This window comes from Engraulis encrasicolus, chromosome 24, assembly GCF_034702125.1.
Source record: "Engraulis encrasicolus isolate BLACKSEA-1 chromosome 24, IST_EnEncr_1.0, whole genome shotgun sequence".
NCBI lineage: Eukaryota > Metazoa > Chordata > Actinopteri > Clupeiformes > Engraulidae > Engraulis > Engraulis encrasicolus.
In genome coordinates this window covers 14,952,320-14,967,319 of record NC_085880.1, presented here as the reverse complement: position 1 = coordinate 14,967,319, position 15,000 = coordinate 14,952,320, and the positions used below count along the sequence as shown (strand labels likewise).

At 42.5% G+C, this 15,000-nt stretch overlaps 2 protein-coding genes across 2 annotated transcripts in view; both read left to right on the top strand.

Annotated features, from left to right (window-relative positions):
- The window catches only part of edrf1 (erythroid differentiation regulatory factor 1), a 45,258-nt gene extending 42,689 nt beyond the window's left edge, over window positions 1-2,569 (top strand). Inside the window, exon 26 of the mRNA XM_063191600.1 lies at window positions 444-2,569. Within this exon, the coding sequence (XP_063047670.1) occupies window positions 444-609 (166 nt within the window). The 3' untranslated portion in view covers window positions 610-2,569. The remainder of the gene's footprint in view (window positions 1-443) is intronic.
- Window positions 2,570-3,623: 1,054 nt separating this feature from the next.
- Window positions 3,624-15,000, top strand: part of LOC134441641 (fibronectin type 3 and ankyrin repeat domains protein 1-like) — an 11,854-nt gene continuing 477 nt past the window's right edge. The window contains exons 1-13 of the mRNA XM_063192032.1: window positions 3,624-3,749; window positions 4,266-4,315; window positions 4,727-4,812; window positions 4,929-4,976; window positions 7,737-7,861; window positions 8,890-8,971; window positions 9,712-9,786; window positions 10,055-10,120; window positions 13,272-13,437; window positions 13,811-13,899; window positions 14,039-14,090; window positions 14,365-14,442; window positions 14,888-14,932. Of these exons, the coding sequence (XP_063048102.1) occupies window positions 3,737-3,749; window positions 4,266-4,315; window positions 4,727-4,812; window positions 4,929-4,976; window positions 7,737-7,861; window positions 8,890-8,971; window positions 9,712-9,786; window positions 10,055-10,120; window positions 13,272-13,437; window positions 13,811-13,899; window positions 14,039-14,090; window positions 14,365-14,442; window positions 14,888-14,932 (975 nt within the window). The 5' untranslated portion in view covers window positions 3,624-3,736. The remainder of the gene's footprint in view (window positions 3,750-4,265; window positions 4,316-4,726; window positions 4,813-4,928; window positions 4,977-7,736; window positions 7,862-8,889; window positions 8,972-9,711; window positions 9,787-10,054; window positions 10,121-13,271; window positions 13,438-13,810; window positions 13,900-14,038; window positions 14,091-14,364; window positions 14,443-14,887; window positions 14,933-15,000) is intronic.

The following is a 15,000-nucleotide window of genomic DNA, read 5'->3' as shown; positions in this document are numbered from 1 at the left end:
ACTTCAGTATCTAATATGTACGTACTGTATAAAGTGGATGCATTTTTTTGAGCTCGCGCGCACACGCACAGAAAACATTCAGACAGTTTTTCCTCACCCCCGTTGCCCCGTTGACATCTGATCTTTTGTCTACTGACTTAGATACCTGGCAAGTCTTATGATCTACCCATTATTTGTGTCTGTCCAGCTTCAATGTTATCTACCTAAATCTGTAATCTAAGTATCTATCATGTCTTAAAATGTACACACACACACACACACACACACACTGAATCAGACACACACACAGACACACACACACACACACACCTGTGCAACACTCTAAAAGCCTGCTCTTTCTCTCCCTGGTGTGTGTGTGTGTGTGTGTGTGTGTGTGTGTGTGTGTGTGTGTGTGTGTGTGTGTGTGTGTGTGTGTGTGTGTGTGTGTGTGTGTGTGTGTGTAGTGGGCCAGAAGAGGAGGGTGTGTGTGTGTATCGGCAGGTGTACTCCAGTGTGTTGCGAGCGGATAAGGAGGCCCCCCTGACAGAGCGCATCGCCCTCTACCTGCAGCTCCTGGAACAGCTCAACACGAACACACACACCACGCTCACACACACCAAAGACACCTGACTCTCTCTCACGCACACGCACACACACACACCAAACACACCTGACTCTCTCTCTCACACACACGCACACACACGCTCACACACACACCAAAGACACCTGACTCTCTCTCTCTCGCACGCACACACACATACACACACACACACACACACACACACACACACACACACACACACACACACACACACACGCTCACACACATCGAAGACACCTGACTCTTTCTCACACGCCCACACTCTCACACACATCAAAGACACCTGACTCTCACACACACACATGCTCACACACACCAAAGACTGACTCAAAACTCACACACGCACTCTTCCTCTCTCACACACACACACACACACCAAAACTGACTCTCACACACTCTAAAGACTCACACACACTCACACACACAGAACTTAACCAAAGAGTGACACACATGCACAGACACACATCAGAAAGACTCTTACACAATACTCTGTGAAACACACACGCGCACACACACACACACACACACACACACACACACACACACACACACACACAATCTCTCAGGGAGGCCGGTTCCTGCAGTTGAGTGGGACATTCTCTCTGGCTGATGACGTCACTAGCATTGATAATGTCACTTGCGTTGCCTTATGCTGGCCACACCCACTCACCTCTCCGCAACCAATGGGCGCATTCGTGACGGCGCATGCAGAAGCAGTCTGCGCAGCACGCATGCACACTTCGCCATTTCAATGCATTCCAACCAGAATGCATTGCAATTTCGTATTACTGCCTCCTGCCTTGTGGCCTGTATTTGTGGCCCCGTGATGATGGAGCAAGACGTCATTGGCTACAAGAGTTTAATTCAATACCTTGCCGAAACAAAATTCTAAAGTCGTTTTCTCTTTTGCTTAGGGATTTTGAATGGAGAAATTATTGAATGCTTGCGATGTTGGACGGGGGAAAGTCCCCCAAAAGTAGTTGAGCCTAGGCTGACTGTAGGGAGGAAACTTAGTTGTTTTCTCCACGGAGACGGGGCATCAGCAAGGCGCGAGGCCACAAGCACAAGTTGAGGATGGGATTTAGGATAATGGGAAGAACCTCAGATGTCCCTCTGGCTGTCGCTGTCAGTTTGGATGAGAACATAAATCCATGGTAATTTGTCAAGACAAAAACAGAGCGTGAGGCTTGGGGTGGTTAAGCATTATCAATGTAGTGAAATTAAACCGAGATTAATAAAATCATGTAGAAGATTTTGGGCATATCTAAACCAGACAAATGCTCACCTCTGCAAGCCATCCTTTTGGTGGCCAACAACATCTTTGCTGACACAGTGTAAAAGGAAACCACACGAACCACGATGGGTTGTAGACAAGCAGCACTCTCGAGTGTAGTTCTTGTATTTTATTTTAGTGGACACTGGAGAGGGCTTGGGCCGAAACGTTTGTCCGTCACAAACTGTCTAACCCACTAAAATAGCATACAAGAACTACACTCCAGAGCGTGGGTTTTCTGCAAAAAAAGGCAGTGGTAATATTAACTCATGCCAAGAGGCTAAACATAACGTCTAGTTTTCTACATCTATGGTCCTAAACACCAGCCAACACAGGAGGGGAGGAGAGGAGAGGAGAGGAGAGGAGAGGAGAGGAGAGGAGAGGAGAGGAGAGGAGAGGAGAGGAGAAAACGGAAGAGGAGAGACTGCACTGTCCTCTCTGTAGAAGACAAGAAATGACATGTGACTGAATAGACACGTGACCGGGGAGTGTGGTGGAAGCTTTGTGTGTGTGTGGTTGAAATGTTGTGCGTGTGCATTTGGAGCATTGTGTGTATGTTTGTGCGCGTGCATGTGCATGTGCGGTTGAAGCATTGTGTGTGTGTGTGTGTGTGCGTGCGTGAAGCTTGATATTTGAATGTTATTTGTTATTATAAAGTGTGCAAATGATTATTGTGAACGGATTTATAATAAACACAGTGTGTTTCAAAGCTCTTGTATGTATGTCAGTATGTTTCCTCTTCACTTTTACACAGAGGACAGTGCACACAGTGTTGTGAAGCACACACCTACACACCTAATTGTTTTTTTTTAATTTTAGATCAAGGGGCTAATAATTTTGTCCTTGCCATTTTTGCCCTTTTTTCATTTAATTGTATTTTTTTTCATTTAATTGTAACAATGAAAAAAATCCAAATTCAACTTGTTGGATATTATCTCCTTGGTGTATTTGTTTCCAGAATAACAAAAACTCAAGAGAGATGTCTTATTGCAGGAGGGGGGGCTAATAAAATCCTCCTCAAGTCTAAATGTAGTGTATTTCACACACAATCTGAATGTTAAACACCACATGCTATGGCTTTTTACATTATTCAGTGACTCATCTGTGAATCTAAGATTTCCAAATAAATTTAATCAGTTCATTTTAGACTCTTTAAAAATTGAAATAGATCACAGGCAATGAAAAGTATTGTGACAACCAACCCTGAAAGCAATGTGACAACCAAACACAACTGACATGTTTAACTCTTTAGGAGGCTAGCTCCCACATGTATAACCCTAGGGTCCCTAGCAATGAAAAATATAACAATGTAGCACTCTTTACTTTCAAACGGCCCTGCTGATTTTGATGTCAGTCATCAGTAAGAGAGAGAGAGAGGAAAAAAAACGTTGAAATTCTCAATGTTTTCAGTTTCATTTGGAAAAACACATTAGGTTGCTTCACCTCTTGGTTATAATGTTTTATCTCCACGGTCAAAGTAAATGATGAGTGTGTGACGACCATAACTTGACTTGTGACAACCAACCCCGTTCTCCCCCTACTGCACAACATTTTCAGCACCACCTAAGAGGACAGCGCTCGCGCTGTGACGACACTGCCATGAATCCACAGGTCTCTAGAGAATAATCTACTGGATTCTCAACACTTGTTCAAACTTGACATGGAGGGATAGACGGTCTATTGAAAAGCTTGTCATGTCTAGAGACGTTTTACCGGTGATAAGCAAGTGAACCATCTCTCAACCATCAGTGCCAGACGCACGAGACTCAAGTGGGATTTCCATGGCAACCGCCAACATGCCTGCCTTCACTTCAATGTTTCCGAAAAAACTTTTTGTATCGTGACTCGTAGTGGGGGAAAAGTCCATCGCTCCGTTTTCAATCATGGCACATCCAGGTGAGGATACATAAATATAAATCTGCTTGTGTTCACTTGACTACCCCTTATAACCACGAAACAAATCTGATTGAGCGACAACGCTACGGGCGTCATTTTTACCACTCGTCAACTTTGACGTCCATGCGTTCAACACTTTGGTTTTCCCCCCATGTCAACAAAATAAGACAAAGATGCAGAGTAACGGCATAGGCCTACTGTCTGATGTGTAAAATCAATGTTACCTTGACGAAGGTTAGATTTAGCACCACTCATCACCAGCATGCATGCTGTTTGGTAGTGAAGATGTGGGAATTGGGAACACTAATACGCTAGGCCTTCAACAGCTTGGTATTGGGCCAGTGACACTGATACCCTAATTAGGCCTATAGGCTAGTAATCAAATGGTAATGAGGTGTATTATAGTTTTTTTGTTTTTTTTAAAGTACAGTAGATAATAGCCTAATACTACAGTGAGTCCGTCTGTCTTCATTATGACCTGTGTTTGTTTGTGATTGTTTTTTTTTTAATGAATAGTTTATTATCTGAAGCCCCCACCCCCCTCTGCCCCACCCTTGGTTGGAAAGGTAAGCCAGTTGTGTGTGTGTATGTATGTGTGTGTGTGTGTGTGTGGACGGGCGAGCGCATACTGTACACGTGCGTACATGTGCATGCGTGTGCTCATGAGCAAGAGCTACCAGTGATTTGTTGCATTTCCTGTTGTGTGTGTATGTGAATTACACCCAGTGGTGTAGTCTACTTTTTTATGGTGGGTATACTGTATATTTGAGCATTTTTTAAGTGGGTATACTGTATATTTGTGCTATTCAAAACAATGGATCAATCAATTTGAAGTGGGTATACTGAAATCCCTGAAATTTAGAAGTGGGTATACTCCGTATACCCGCATTCTACGTAGACTACACCACTGATTAAAACCATGACTTGTTTATAAAGATTATCTTTTATATCAGTGATATGCAAACACACACATACAGGTGAGCCACCACACCATTGAGCTCAGCTGGAATTCGGAGGGGGGAGAACCCCGAACTGGCCCACCTGAACGCTGGATACGCTACAGGTATAATAAGAATAAGTATAAATAATATAACTAATTTAAATAATAAACCATTTAAAAGTAACTTATTAAGTATGCTACTATTACTACTACTACTAATAACAATAATTCTGCTATAGCATCGAGGAGGAGGACCCGAAAACACACACCTACTGCACCATTTACACGTATGTAATGTACACACACACACACACACACACACACACACACACACACACACACACACACACACATAGGGCCTACAAGCTCCCTCCATTTAAATAGAGGACTCCATTTGAACAGGATTCTGTTTACATGTCTTACCCAAGGGCGTAACTTTATGCTGACAATTGGGGGGGGTCAAGATTTCCATCTAAATGAATTAAATGGCTAAACAGTTTTCTTCAGTATTTGCATGTACAGTTATGTATGTTACCTGGTCATTTGTGCCTCCTGCGCTGTCTCTCTCTGTACTCTCTCTCCCTGTTTTTGGTCATCCGATTCTCCTTCGCCTCGTTCTCTCCCTCTGTCTTCAACTGATGCACTTCCTCCATCACCTCCTTTCTGTTGCTCAACTGCTACATCTCCTCCGTTGCCTCTCTCTCCTTCAACTGCTGCACCTCCTCTGACACCTTCATACTCTATCTCTTGAACTGGTTCACCTCCTTTGTCACCTCCTTCTCTCTCCCTCTCATCTGTGCTTCCTCGTCTCTCTCTCTGGACACCCGTCTCTCTCTCATCACCTGTACCTCCTTGGCCTTGGATCTCTCTTTGGTGACCTGCACAATCAAGTTTTTGAACCTGATATAAAAAAAACCTCAGTTAATGTTCAAATGGCTTGGCAGCAAACTCACATCAGAGTTTTAGATTATGCATTTTCCCAATCAGGCTAAAGGCAAGCTGTCAGAAAATCTCCATTTGTAATGTGGCATATAGCAATAAAGCAAAGATGAGTTAATGAATTAATTAATTAATTAAAAACATTCCTACCCTTTGCTTAGTAGGCCTAATTCATATGATCAGAAGAAAGCTACAGTCAGAGATGGTTGATAAAATCTTTGATGCAGTGCCAAATATGAATGACATATCCCAACCATCAATCACTAATCAGGATGCTGCACAAATAGGATCTCTTGTCTGCTGTTCGCCATGTTGTTAATCATATGATCAGAAGAAAGTTGCTGTGGTAGAAATTAAAGTAGCCTGCTGGCTACATAATATCCCATATCCAATATTTATACAATTGACTGTTTTTTTTTTTTTATATATATAACTAAATATACAGTGGCGACTGGCGACAAAAAATATTGAGAGGACCTCCTCTGTCTCACTCCAAGCACAGCCACGCATAGTGTTACGCGAGGAAGGAACCCCTTGTCTCCCAACCCTCTCTCGTGTCTCTCTCTTCATTACTTCACTGGCGAAACAAACTGTAATCGCTTGGCTGTTGTCAACAAATGCGATTTTGAAAACAAAATATAATGCCACAATACATCTTATTTAAAATGGATGTGTTTACTATTGGTGTCAAAAAACTTACAGGCATTTTGGTTCAGCTGCATTGAACAAGCTTCTCATTTGAAGTGGATACTATCATAGGAAATCACGCAGGCAACTGGACAGGGGGTAACCAAAAACTAAACTAAACTTAAATGATGTGAAATAAAACAAACAGACGTCCGATTGCTAGGGTTTCACAAAATGTGTTGGTTTGAGGGAGTAAATATCCCAAGTGCTAGCCATCAACGTCCAAAATAGCCAGCCACGTCCAGTGTTATTGAACTAGCTGTCCTGTCTGTCGTAACCTAGCATAAAATAGCTATATAACTAACTGACAGGCAGAAAGGCAGTGGTACAATAGGTTCTCAAAACACTCGGAAATAATGTCTCTTGTGCCAAAGACGCATCCACGCATGATCATGTGGCAATTGCAAGTTAAAAGTAGAAAAAAACAATTGCTCAATACTTGATAAAGCTGATCGCTAATCAGTTTGAATTTGGGATAGTGGAGAAGAGGATTACCCATTGAGACCCTGATTGTCGCTCCCAACGCAGGACGCTCCCCGGTCGGCTCGCTCCCACTAGCCAGACTATCGATCCCACCGCCATATAACGGAGCTAGTTATCTTTTTGATGTTAGTTTTTTGTTTCTAACCCTAACCCTAACCTTAACCCTAAACCTAACCCTAAATTGCTTGTATGTGGCAGTGTATGATAATACGTGAAATATAATCGGGTGGGACTACACGTCCGGGAGTGATAGAAACACCTGGGACTACACGTCCGGGAGCGATCTCAGTTGGGAGTGTCCATCTACCTCCCCCATTGGATGTACACAACTAACGCAGATTTGGGGAATACCAAGGGGGGCAGGGGGGGTTACATTACAACATGATTAAACATAACTGAACGAAACTATTTTTCACTATTTTACATAAAATGGGTAAAGTTGTTCATGCAAGACAAGTACTGTAATTATATAGGGGGGGTTGTACAATTATATAAGGGGGGTTATATTGTCAGGGTTTGAAGTCTGGGGGGGTCAAAACCCCCCTAACCCCCGTGGAAATTACGCCCATGGTCTTACCATCACATAAAGATCACTTCTGGTTCCTGCCTATCATATAGACTTACTTTACACCTTATCCTCAACTCACTCTCTCAGGTCTAACAACTTTATTTTTTGTTTCTTCTTTATTGTACGTGTATATATGGTATTTTTCTTCTCCTCATAGTCATAGCATGTTTGTAAATTAAAATTGTAAAGCACTTTGTGACTGTCTTGTTTGTGAAGTTTCTTCTTACTTAGTTATTTACTTACTTGCTTAAACTGTGTGTGTGTGTGTGTGTGTGTGTGTGTGTGTGTGTGTGTGTGTGTGTGTGTGTGTGTGTGTGTGTGTGTGTGTGTGTGTGTGTGTGTGTGTGTGTGTGTGTGTGTGTGTGTGTAGGGGTTACAGCCGTAGCTATGTGGTGGAGGGCTTGTCTCCGAGTACGTCCTATAAGTTTCGACTGCGAGTGACGTCACCGACCGGCCAGAGCAGCCTGAGCTCTCCTGTTTTGGTCAGCACTGCACGTACGTATGCTCTCCTCGTACAGTACGTGCACACACACACACACACACACACACACACACACACACACACACACACACACACACACACACACACACACACACACAAATAATAATACAATAATAATTAGGGCTGGGACTCGATTACATTTTTTAATCGAATTAATCTATAGGCTTTCAAATTCATGAATCGAATTAATTGCATTTAAATATCTTACTTGAGAACAGTGAAAACAAAAAAAGTGAACATGGATTTTGAATAATTACAATAAATAAACTTTTAATCTAAAAATATTGTTCATTTTTAAAGGAAGAAAGAACTCCTCTCAATTTCAACAGGCTGTTCACCATCAGGCGTAATACTACCCTCCACTGGTCTAATCCAGAACTATTTAGCTATATTATACTGCGATAAATTTTTTGAAACGCGTTAATGAATTAATCGAATCGCGTGACTAATTAATCGAAATTAACGTGTTAATGTTCCAGCCCTAATAATTATAAATTGTATTAGTAGTGCCTTTTAAGGTACCCAAGCCCACATTGCAGTACAGAAAGTTAAAATAGTAGCATGTTGAAACAGCAGTAAGATAAGTAGTGAAACTGTAGAAATTAGTAGTAAAACGTGAGTGTGGATAACTGTGTGTGTCAGCCAAAATACACAGTGTGAAAGAGTAGGCTGTCTGAAGAAGATCCCACGGCACGGGTGGATCAAAACGTTTCCGTTTGTTAAATAAAATACAAACAAGTACAAACATTTTTGGAGCTTATACCCAGTGTACATTACCATTGTCTGGGAAGTGGATTGTTGTTTTTGTGGATGTGGAGACCCTAACCTCCAAACACACACACACACACACACACACACACACACACACACACACACACACACACACACACACACACACACACACACACACACATTCATTATCAATAATTGCTCATAGTTACTCTGTCTGTGTGTGTGTGTGTGTGTGTGTGTGTGTGTGTGTGTGTGTGTGTGTGTGTGTGTGTGTGTGTGTGTGTGGCAGGGGAGCCTTTGACAGGCAAGAACCTCCATCAGGCCGTGAACATGAATGACGAGGTGGAGCTGAAACGCATTCTACAGGCAGGGTCAGGAGAGAGAGAGAGAGAGAGTGCGTGTGATTGTTACTGAGTGCATTGTATCTGTATGTGTTGCAGGAGAGTATCCATTGCAGATTACTGATTGTACATGCCCCAAAATGTAGTTTGTAATGTAATTTGTAACACAACGTTTGTAGAACAACAATTGTACAACTGTAACTGTAATGGAATGCAGTTATTCATCATTTCAATTTCAGTTTATTGTGGTTAGGGGGATAGCCCCTTGAGATAAGATATCTCGTTTTCGAGGGGGGCCCCAGCACAAAACGGGTGGATTTCCCAAAACCATCGTTGCTAACCACGTCAGCTACTTCGTTGTTTCCAATGCAAATTGCCATTGGCAACTACGTAAGTTGATAACTGGCTAACAACTGTGCTTTCGAGAAACTCACCCCAGTACAGTACAGTTACAGAACACTGACAACACCTTCGCACATACAACATCACTCAGAATCTGTGTGTGTGTGTGTGTGTGTGTGTGTTTTGCAGGTCAGTACATTGATGTGTGTGTGTGTGTGTGTGTGTGTGTGTGTGTGTGTGTGTGTGTGTGTGTGTGTGTGTGTGTGTGTGTGTGTGTGTGTGTGTGTGTGTGTGTGTGTGTGTGTGTGTTTTGCAGGTCAGTGGATGCTAATGTGTGTGTGTGTGTGTGTGTGTGTGTGTGTGTGTGTGTGTGTGTGTGTGTGTGTGTGTGTGTGTGTGTGTGTGTGTGTGTGTGTGTGTGTTTGCAGGTCAGTGGATGTTAATGGGTGTGATAAACTGGGCTTCACTCCTCTCATGGTTGCCGCTCAGAAGGGCTACACAAGGTAATAAATATAGACCAAGTAGCTATCTCTTTCACGCACGCACACACACACCTCAGCCCTTCTCTTCTTTTGTCCCACTTTCATTCATCTTCTCACTCTACCATTCTTTCTGTGTATTACACTCCGCCTCTCTGTCTATCTCTTGTGTGTGTGTGTGTGTGTGTGTGTGTGTGTGTGTGTGTGTGTGTGTGTGTGTGTGTGTGTGTGTGTGTGTGTGTGTGTGTGTGTGTGTGTGTGTGTGTGTGTGTACTGTACGTGTTTTCGGTAGGCTAGTCCGGATGCTGGTGGCCCATGGAGCTAATGTACATATAAAGAACAGCAGCGGAAAGGACAGGTATGTGTGTGTGTAGTAGTAGTAGTAATAGCAGTAGTAGTAGTAGTAGCTTTATTGTCCCCCATGGGTGAAATTTCTGTCCAGTAAATGAAGCTCGAGACATAAAAACAAACTCAATACAATCAGATCCCCAAAACACATTGTTAAACATTTACCCTAACGCTAGGGACACATAGCAGGTGAAATTCAGTGTTCCATTCTGACAGCACAACAGTCATCAGGTCATCACGGGCAATCAAATGGAGTGAAACCGCTATGTTGTTGACTTGATTGGCTGCCGCAGATGAAATTCGCTCCTCATTTGCATGATAGTAAACTTGGTTGAATAATTTCACCTCGCTTCTCTCCTGTTCGCTTAACTTCACCTCCCTCATAGGAATGAATGGCGAAGTTCGCTTCGCCAAATTCGCATCTACTGTATGTCCCTACTAGCCTCGCGCGCCATCCTACGTACTTCCTCCAAGACACTTGGCTCCGCAATACGTCTGGTACCTGTCTTCTGTGGAGCAATGTTGACCGGTAGGATTTGTGCCGTTGTTCTGACAAACGGTCCTACATTGTAATTTTATCCTACGGTAGGATGTTCTGTCAGACATGTCTGTTAAACGGTCCTACATCGCCATAGATAGACGTCAGACATGTTTGTTCAACAACTTATAAGTTAAATCCTGATTTTTCCACAAATGTCCTTCCTGCTTCCTGCAATCGCCGTCAGATCAAACAAAGTTCAGACCATGAATACGAAATGGAAATGGTAGTGTTATGGTATGGTCAGGACCAGGCTATGTCCCTACCGTAAGACAACACATTTTCCCAATACAGTCCCAGGAAAAAGTTTGTACACCCTTTGAAATTTCTTACCTTTCTGTCAAAATTGGTCATAAAACATGGTCTGATCTTCCCGGAAATCACAAGAAGGAACAACCAGAGTCTGCTTTAACTAATTCAACCCAAACATTTACAAGTTTTCATATTTTCATTGGCCATAAGATGTAAACATTCACAGGACAGCAAGGCACAAGTAAGTACACCCTTGCATTCAATTGGGTTTAACCCTAAATTAGTCGCAATAACCTCAACCAGATGTTTCCTGTAGTTGCAGATCAGATTAACAAAACAATCTGGATGTATCTGGTCTCCCTCTTCTTTAGAAAACTGCCTCTCGTCAGCAAGGTTTGTGGGATGTCTGGAGTGCATAGCTTTCTTGACTTCATGCCATATAATCTCAATTGTTTTTTGTTAGGGCTTTGACTGGGCTATTCCAGAATGTGTATTTCATTATTATGAAGCCATTCTAAAGTCGATTTGCTTCTAATGTATGGGTTGTTGTCACATTTCAGCACCCATCCTCTTGTGTGCTTCAACTGTGTGACAGACTACCTCACTTTTTTTCTGTAAAATATCTCGATAAACTTCTGAGTTCATTGTTCCACTGATAATAGCAAACTGAAAAGGGCCTGAGGCAGCAAGGTAGCCACATATAATGATGTTCCCGCCACCATACTCAAAGGTGGAGATGATGTTTTGGTGAAGGTGTGGTTCTCCAGTTCTCCTCCAAACATGACATTGTGTGTTCCCCTGAACAATTCAACTTTGGTGTCAACGTTTGTCTACAGAATATTTTGCAGTAATTCTATGAAGCATATAAATGCTTTTTCGCAAACCTCAAAGGTGCAGCAATATTTTTTTTGGACAGAAACCCCATTAATTTTAGATTGGCAGAATGAATCCCATTTTTAGCTATTCTTGGTTACATCTCCTCTTCTGAGTATGGTGGCGGGAGCATCATTATATGCGGCTACCTTGCTGCCTCAGGCCCTTGACAGTTTGCTATTATCAGTGGAACAATGAACTAAAGTTTTTTGTGATATTTTACAGAAAAAACGGGAGGAAGTCTGTCACACAGTTGAAGCACACAAGAGTATGTGTCCTGAAATGTGACAACAACCCATACTTTAGAAGCAAATCGACTTTAGAATGGATTCATAATAATGAAATACACATTCTGAAATAGCCCAGTCAAAGCCCTGAAAAAAAAACACAATTGAGATTATATGGCATGAAGTCAAGAAAGCTATGCACTCCAGACATCCCACAAACCTTGCTGACGAGAGGCAGTTCTCTAAAGAAGAGGGAGACAAGATACAAAGAGATTGTTTTGTTAATCTGATCTGCAACTACAGGAGAAGTCTGGTTGATGATATTGCAACTAACTGAGAGTTAAAACCTACTTAATGCAAGGGTGTACTTACTTATGCCCTGCTCTCCTGTGAATGTTATGGCCTTATGACCAATAAAAATATGATAACATGTAAATGTTTGGGTGGAATTAATTAAAACAGACTCTGATTGTTCCTTCTTGAGATTTCCAGGAAGATCAGACCATGTTTTATGATCAATTTTGACAGAAATGTAAGAAATTTCAAAGGGTGTACAAACTTTTTCCTGGGACTGTATATGAAAAAACACATTAGACATAGACAAATGTCAGCCATCAACAGCTAACAGTCCCAGTTTACCCCATAGCGTTCCCATAGCATAGGGCAGGGCTATTAAATTGGAGGCCCCAGGGCCAGATCCGGCCCTTGCATGGCAAGTGTCTGGCCCTCCACAAGGTTTGAACAAAATGAAAACATGTGTGCGCTATATATGATATTACGTTCGGCCCTTTTATTGTGGGGAATTTGATAAACTGGCCCATGACTTTTAATTGAATACCCCTGGCAGAGGGGATGTGCAAAGCAGCAATGGGTAGAAATAAATAAATAAATAGATGACAGATAAAAGCTCAAGTGGCATCCCTGCTCAGGCCTATTGCAACATGGTGTGCAAATTAAAAGTGTGTGTGTGTGTGTGTGTGTGTGTGTGTGTGTGTGTGTGTGTGTGTGTGTGTGTGTTTGTGTGTGTGTGTGTGTGTGAGTGTGTGTGTTTGCGTTCAATAATCTGATGCTGGTGTGCTCTGAGTGTGTTGCAATGTTTTATGTCTTCTTGTGTGTGTGTATGTCTGATGTGTATGTATACATAATGCTGTGCGTGCGTGCGTGTTAGCCTGATGCTGCCGTGCTATATGCGGGGCATGTGAAGGTGGTGTGGTAATGTTTTGTGTGTGTGTGTTTGTGTTTGTGTTTGTGTTTGCGTGTGTGTGTGTTAGCCTGATGCTGGCATGCTATGCGGGGCACGTGGAGGTGGTGCGCTGCCTGTGTGTGTTGGTGGGAGGGTGGGGGGTGCGAGATGGTGGGGGCTGCAGCGCTCTACACTACGCAGCCGACGGAGGAAACGTCCCGCTCATCAAATACATCATCCAACAGGGAGCTCAGGTAGGGCTCTTTTATAGGAACAGATATGGACATGCCCATAGACGGCCATTCTAAAGCCAGTTGAGACAAAATCCAAATTAGCCAAATAACAGACAACAAACATCAAAAAAATATTTCAGACAATTCAGAAAAGGGCTTGATGTTCAAAATAGTGAATTTCTCCTTTAACAACTGATTCACTGAGGGTTAATAAAGCAGTAAAGACTGTAAAAAACTAGTGTTACCCCTTATTGCCATATCAGCTTATGTTGAATTTGGCGATAGTGAGCCAAATGGTGACAGATAGTGAGTCAACAAACTTTGGTGTGTGTGTGTGTGTGTGTGTGTGTGTGTGTGTGTGTGTGTGTGTGTGTGTGTGTGTGTGTGTGTGTAGGTGGATGTGTGTGACAGCTCCATGTGGACTCCTCTGATGCGCGTGTGTGCGGTGAGCGGTAATGCAGCTGTGGCTTCTCTCCTCATCAGGTGAGTGTGAATACGGAGGTGTGTGTGTGTGTGTGTTAGTGTTTGTGTGTGCACACACGTGTGTGATCTGTGTGTGATGTCATGTGTTTTTAAGAGATGTAATATACTGTGTGTGTATTGTTTCTTCTCTCCGCGTCAGTGCTGGAGCCGATGTCAACGCCAGAGACAAGGATGGAAAAACCCCACTCATGGTAAGCACACACACACACACACCCATAGACATACAGAGACACACACACTATTACACACGTACTGTACTGAACACACACACACACACACACACACACACACAAGGTTATTTAGATTGTTGTAACATGTTGCCATTTTTTTCTGTATATTTTCAGTAACACTTTAATCAAGATTAGATTAATGCAAACCATGATCACGTTTTCATCACTGCTAAATATTGTCTGTGCATGTGTGTGTGTGTGTGTGTGTGTGTGTGTGTGTGTGTGTGTTTGTCAGGTTGCTGTGTTGAATAATCATGTGGAGCTGGTGAAGTTGCTGCTGGAAAATGGAGCAGATTATCACGTCAAGAATGAGGTAATATACACACACACACACACACACACACACACACACACACACACACACACACACACACACAGTAATTTTAAATTACATTTTAGAATAGAGTTACAAAAGACATTACATTACAAACTACATTTTGGGGTATGTACTATCAGAAATCTGCAATGGGACCTACAAGTAACCTTCCCAACACTGCCTGCAACACTTGTAGAAATGGACGCACTAAACTTCTATAGTGAAACAAAAACAAAAAAAAAGATAGGAATTTTTAAAAGGATGAAAAAACGCAGTCAAAATGGTGGTACAATAAGTAATGAGATTCAGCTCGTGAGTCAATTTGTTTCATCCTTTTATGTAAGTTTGCAACATATACAGTACCATTGGTATGCACAGACATTTGTGTGTACTGATCTGTGTATGACTGAGTGTGTGTGTGCTGGTGTTGTGTCTATTATAGTTTGGGTGTGGAGCAGCAGAGATGGCCAGAGCCTTTGGACGAGAGGTAATTTAACACGCGCACACACACACACACACACACACACACACACACACACACACACACACACACAC